At 40.7% G+C, this 6817-nt stretch overlaps 1 protein-coding gene across 1 annotated transcript; it reads left to right on the top strand.

Annotated features, from left to right (window-relative positions):
* The first annotated feature begins 2443 nt into the window (after nt 1-2443).
* On the top strand, nt 2444-6789 carry hsp90aa1.1 (heat shock protein 90, alpha (cytosolic), class A member 1, tandem duplicate 1). Its single transcript, XM_023278124.3, has 11 exons — nt 2444-2602; nt 3392-3541; nt 3653-4019; nt 4116-4249; nt 4351-4656; nt 4746-4911; nt 5029-5219; nt 5324-5471; nt 5569-5837; nt 5946-6279; nt 6376-6789. Exons 2-11 carry the CDS (start codon nt 3392-3394, stop codon nt 6483-6485), a joined length of 2175 nt encoding a protein of 724 aa, XP_023133892.1. The 5' UTR covers nt 2444-2602; the 3' UTR covers nt 6486-6789.
* Nucleotides 6790-6817: the final 28 nt, after the last annotated feature.

Raw genomic sequence — 6817 nt, 5'->3', positions numbered from 1 at the left:
CATCTATATTAAATGGACACATTCTATGTTGCCGTGATTTCTGCCATAAATTTTTGTAAGATTTCAGTTGATATGATATAACGACTGAGCAACCTTGGCGGAGTACTGTGCTCTCTGAGTGCTTTTCTTGTTTATTTTTTGTGTACATTTATCTATTTGTGTGAGCTTTTCATTATTGTGTTAATGAAAGCCACGACTAAACTTAAATCATACAGACTTTGACTAATTAAAACATGTACATTTAGATTCTTTATTTATATATGACAACAGATACAGCCACTGACCGTACCGTTCAGTGGCAATAATAGAAAATCTCTGACTCGCATTTTGCACTAGGTCAGAAGTGCTTTGTTGCATGTGGTTGAGGGTGGTTATGCAGTGAAAATACACCTTTGTGGGAACAACCTCCATAAAGAAATGGTTCCACAAAAACAGCATGAGTGCAAAAACCTGCTTTAAACACAACAAATGAAAATACAATATTCATGTCTGGCTAGACATATTGAATCTCTTTCAAGTAACAATGTTTTTTTATTCCTAAAACAACACTATAATCATGTAATGGTAACATACAGAATAATATTAAATCTGAAATAATAGCAAGAAAATACGCACTAGTCGCATATCGCAATATATGTGAAATTAATAGCAAAATTTTAAGAATTTACAGGCCTAATAACATTATAAAATACTCTTAGTAGATTATATACAAGGTAAAATAATCCACGGAGACATAGAAGATGCAAAGTTCTCATAGAGGGAACAGACTGAGATTGGAACTAACCTAATTAATAAAATGATAATCCCATAATATCAACTAATTTCTAGAAAAAATAATTTCTGTATCATTATTTAATTCCCAAAGCACTGACTGACCATTTTATCATTCCAACATACTTAAACTTTGAGGAATCTGACTTCTCTGTTTCAGTGAATATCATCTTACAGTGATTGCGACAGCGTCACATGTTCCTTAGGTACATGGATAGTCAGCCTCTGGTAGCTTCTGCTATCAGCTGGAAACATTTCCATTACATAACAGATCTGAAGGTGTGACACACTGCCATCCTCTGGTGAGACGGAGGCATTCATGCCCACGTTGGACCTAAGACTTCCAGAGGGAGTCTTCTGTCCTACACATGTTTGTTTGACCTTTTGAAATTTTCTGCAATTCTGGAGTGTAGTCCACCTCTCCTGATGTCTCATGAATACACTGCATGTTTAGCATACATATAATAATGTGTAAATATGACAGCATTCCATTGGTTTCCTGTTCAGCCTTGTCACACCTGTGAGCCAAAATTTCTGCTTGACTGACGCAGTATAAAACCAGTCCAGTCACATTTACGTTAACTCAGAAATACTGTCATAAGATCAGTCCTACATTTCATGACACTGAATAATGCTCTATACATTACTGCAGTACATGTTCAGATTGTACGGTATGTTTGGCCTACGCTGCTTCTAGAACAATCCAGTTTTAACTTCACGTTAATGATGTTAACCCCAGACTAGGGCCCATATGGCCAAACTATTGAATCTATACTGTCTCTCACATTGTCTCTGTGAACCACAGAAAGGCAAATATCCCACAAAATAAGCAACAATTTAAAAACAAGACGTTTCATGACAACTGATCCTGCTTGCAAACACAATTCCCCAACGATAGCAATCAGATGCAACCGAAAGGTCCAGAAATTTCTAGTAAGTGGACCATATTCAGAGGATTTTTTGGGTGTGATAATAAAGTAAATAAAAGTGTGGTAAAAACTTTTTTTCATTTCAGTTTTATTTATATCGTAACAGTTCACAGCAGAAGTCACCTCAGGTCTATATCTTACACTATCATATTACCAAAAACCATTATCAATCAATCAAACAGACTTTAGTTAGAGGTCAATACACTTTGAAGGGCTTGGCAGATAAATGATCATGTTATTTATTATAGAGAGAAACCATGGCTTTCTTTTCACAGTGAATCTTTTAATTGGCATATTGGCTTTTCTGAGATGCACATGAGTTATAATGATCATTCCGGCTGCTAAAATAGGCAAAACCTCAAGATTCACTCCAATCTTTCATGCCAAAAAAAGACATAGGCCTGCTATCCATAGGAAGCTCTGTTGAATTCCTCGTGTGTCCAACTCCACAGCAGCTGATAGCAACGGCAATGCACAGCTGTGAAGCTTAAATGGGAGGGGGGTTTGCAGCCTGAAAGCCACACAAGCTATCAGGAAAGCTCTCGATGTGAGTGACAAACACTCCTTGTGACTCTGCAGCCCTATAAGGGCACATAAACCTTAGGGCTCTGGTGTCGAACTTGCCACCCCTTCTGGGCCTTTCCTTCGCGTGCACCCTCCCCTCACTGTAGTGAACGTATCTTCTGGAAGCTTCTGAATGGGGGCTTCGAGAAACCACCCCTGAAGTATAAAAAGACGCTGGCATGCTGTGGGGGCTGCATAGAGCCAAAAGGTACTCAGGGTACTGCCCTCAGCAGCAGCAGTGAAGCACATTTGGAGCTCTTCAAGAAAAGAAGAGAAGCTCTGAGATTCATTTAACCATTTTCTACAAGAAGTGACAGAAGACAAAGATCAGATTCAAGGTAAGACTGGAAAAAATATATCTGTTCTTGCAGAAGAAAGGAAAATTTTACAGTACATGAGGCGCTTAAAGAACAATAAGAAAAACTTACAAAATAACTGCAGAAAGAGAAAGTGACTCGTGCTTAGTATAATTTTTTAGCAGAATGGCAGAAAAGCCTGTTCTTTACCACCAGGACCTTAATAATACTGTAACACAGACGAAGCACATGGTAGGAGGGGTGACCCTGAGAGTGGGAGCAATAGCAGATGAGCAGGAAAACCAGCTGGCACAAATGGGAGATGCAGCAAATTCACATCATATTACAATAAAATCACAATCCTAAAGGCAGTGTTTAAACATGAGTCAATTTTTGTCGTCTATTTAAAGGCCTCATTGAGCAAATGTTAGTACAAGGCCAAATAATTTAGTACTAAATACATGCCTCACTCATTAAACAGATAAAAGATCTGGTGAAAAAGCAAAGTGAGTTATTTTTTCATGTTTTAATTGCAAGCTGCTATTCATTCCTTTAACTAAATTGTGTGAAATGACACATGCTGAAGCCGCTGGGGGCTGGGAGAGCATCAGAGCTCCACCCATTCTCCAAATGCCAAGTCTTTGATTGACAGAAGGAACATGTGGTCGTCCACCATCAGCCATCACTACCCCCTCAGGGCCATGTGCCTGTCTTAGCAAAAAGGAGATTTACACTTTAAGACTAAGAAAATCCAAAATGCACAGCAAATTAAAAAAGAATACAAGCATACATAAAATTCTAAAACATAACATAATATGTGCTTTATTTTAGATGCCTGAGAAAGCTGGACATGTTATGGAGGAGGAGGTGGAGACCTTTGCCTTCCAGGCTGAGATCGCTCAGCTTATGTCCCTGATCATCAACACTTTCTACTCAAACAAAGAGATCTTCCTCAGAGAGCTTATTTCCAACTCCTCAGATGTAAGTAAAATCAACATTTTGACACCATATGGTCTCTCTCTTTAAAAAAACCAAGCAAACAAACAAAAAAAGTCCTAATGGTTACACAAACATTTTATGCCTTCTGGACAGGCCCTGGACAAAATCAGATATGAAAGCTTGACAGATCCCAGCAGACTCGAGTCCTGCAAGGATCTGAAGATTGAAGTCCTGCCTGATCTGCACGCTCGCACCCTGACCCTGATCGACACAGGTATTGGCATGACCAAGGCCGATCTGATCAACAACCTCGGCACTATCGCCAAGTCAGGCACCAAGGCTTTCATGGAGGCTCTGCAGGCTGGGGCGGACATCTCCATGATTGGTCAATTTGGTGTGGGTTTCTACTCCGCCTACCTGGTGGCTGAGAAGGTGACCGTCATCACCAAGCACAACGATGACGAGCAGTACATCTGGGAGTCTGCAGCTGGAGGCTCATTCACAGTCAAACCTGACACTGGTACATTTTCTATCACTCTAATCGATCATTTCTGTATGAATATATTTGACTCAGTACCTGACGCTGCTCTTTTGTTGATTTGATTGCCACTTTTAGGAGAGTCTATTGGCAGAGGCACCAAAGTGATCCTTCACCTCAAAGAAGATCAGACAGAGTACTGCGAGGAGAAACGTATCAAGGAAGTCGTGAAAAAGCACTCACAGTTCATTGGCTACCCTATTACACTCTTTGTAAGTTCATAATAAGTAACAAAAACAAGTATTTCCCAAGATGAAAAATCTTCTGATGGTACAGTAGAACCAAAACTCACAACCATTTTCTTATATTCAAGGTGGAGAAGACAAGAGAGAAAGAGGTGGACCTTGATGAGGGAGAAAAGGAAGAAGAGGTTGAGAAAGACGCTGCTGTGGACAAGGACAAACCCAAGATCGAGGATGTTGGCTCCGACGAGGACGAAGACTCAAAGGACGGCAAGAACAAGAGGAAGAAGAAGGTCAAGGAGAAGTACATCGACGCTCAGGAGCTCAACAAGACTAAGCCCATCTGGACCCGTAACCCAGACGACATCACGAATGAGGAGTACGGAGAGTTCTACAAGAGCCTCACCAACGACTGGGAGGACCACTTGGCTGTCAAGGTGAGCTAAATCCATCAATATATGCTAAAACAGCAACTTCCTGAGCTGAGTTCCTTTAAGTTAACAAAACTGTACCAATGTCCCTGCAGCATTTCTCAGTGGAGGGTCAACTGGAGTTCCGTGCTTTGCTGTTTGTGCCCAGAAGAGCTGCATTTGACCTCTTTGAAAACAAGAAAAAGAGAAACAACATCAAGCTTTATGTGCGCAGAGTCTTCATCATGGACAACTGTGAGGAGCTGATCCCAGAATACCTCAGTAAGTAACACATTACGAATCATTTCTGAGATATCAATAGCTTATAATTCATAATTACTGTCTTGTAAACTCGGAAATGCAATGGTTTGCTGAGCAGTCCTTACCTTCTCTATGCAGATTTCATCAAGGGTGTGGTGGACTCTGAGGATCTGCCCCTGAACATCTCCAGAGAGATGCTGCAGCAGAGCAAGATCCTGAAGGTCATCCGCAAGAACCTGGTCAAGAAGTGCCTGGAACTTTTCACAGAGCTGTCCGAGGACAAGGACAACTACAAGAAGTACTACGAGCAGTTCTCCAAGAACATCAAGGTAGGCTGATCCATATAAATTAATTTCTTTAATCTAAAACCTTTTGATGCCACATGCAGGTTTAATTTCAGAATCAGAAAGTAACACATCACTTTATGTTTCAGCTTGGTATCCATGAAGACTCCCAGAATAGAAAGAAGCTGTCTGAGCTGCTGCGATATTACACCTCAGCCTCTGGAGATGAGTTGGTTTCCCTGAAGGACTACGTCTCTCGCATGAAGGATAACCAGAAACACATCTACTACATCACTGGTAAGTTGTTGGGCTACCATTCTTGTAGTTTTTCCTTTGATTTAAATTGACTTATCTAAACTACATTGATTAAATGAATTCAAAACAAATTTCAAAGGTGAGACCAAAGACCAAGTGGCCAACTCTGCCTTCGTGGAGCGCCTCCGCAAAGCCGGCCTCGAGGTCATCTACATGATCGAGCCCATTGATGAGTACTGTGTGCAGCAGCTGAAGGAATATGATGGCAAGAACTTGGTTTCAGTCACCAAGGAGGGCCTGGAGCTGCCCGAGGATGAGGAGGAGAAGAAGAAGCAGGATGAGCTCAAAAACAAGTTTGAGAACCTTTGCAAGATCATGAAGGACATCCTCGACAAAAAGATTGAGAAGGTAATCCCTCTCCTTGTGGAAATGTCATATAATTTTAAACAATATACTGATAAAGTCGGTTTGATCATGTTCAAGCATGACAATAACAATGAATTTCATTACTTACAGGTTGTAGTTTCCAACCGCTTGGTCGCTTCCCCCTGCTGCATTGTCACCAGCACCTACGGCTGGACGGCTAACATGGAGAGGATCATGAAGTCCCAGGCCCTGAGAGACAACTCCACCATGGGCTACATGACCGCCAAGAAGCACCTCGAGATCAACCCCTTGCACCCGATCATCGAGACCTTGAGGGTGAAGGCAGAGGCTGACAAAAACGACAAGGCTGTAAAAGACCTGGTCATCCTCCTGTTTGAGACCTCCCTGCTGTCCTCAGGATTCACACTGGAGGACCCACAGACACACGCCAACCGCATCTACAGAATGATCAAGCTTGGTCTTGGTAAGTTTTACTCTCCAAACATTACAGGAATTAGTTTGGTTCTTATATCAATCAATGAAAGTATTTGAATGTTAATGAATGAACTCTTCTTCACAGGAATCGATGATGATGATTCTGCAGTTGAGGACCTCATTCAGCCTGCTGATGAAGATATGCCAGTGTTGGAAGGCGATGATGACACATCAAGAATGGAGGAAGTTGACTAAAACACTTAGTAGACTTTATTTATATTTTTGTAAGTTATATTGCTTCTTCCAAATGGACTTCTCATTTCAACACAACTCCTCTTTCTAAATAGTATTACCTATTCAATATCTACAGGTAAACCTAATTAATGCACACCATAGGGTGGCTTCATTCGATATAAATTGTATAAGCTGCTTCTATAAAACTACTGACAACCATTAAGAGTAATATAAAGTCACTGGAGATTTGACTTATGTCTCTTTTTGTAACATTTTTTATGAAAATTATTCAAATTTGTAATAAAATATGTTTAGAAATAATAAATGCAGCCTTTCTTTTGTCTATTGCATGT

Source organism: Amphiprion ocellaris, chromosome 12 (genome assembly GCF_022539595.1).
Source record: "Amphiprion ocellaris isolate individual 3 ecotype Okinawa chromosome 12, ASM2253959v1, whole genome shotgun sequence".
NCBI classification, from domain to species: domain Eukaryota; kingdom Metazoa; phylum Chordata; class Actinopteri; family Pomacentridae; genus Amphiprion; species Amphiprion ocellaris.
This window is presented reverse-complemented; position numbering and strand designations above follow the sequence as displayed.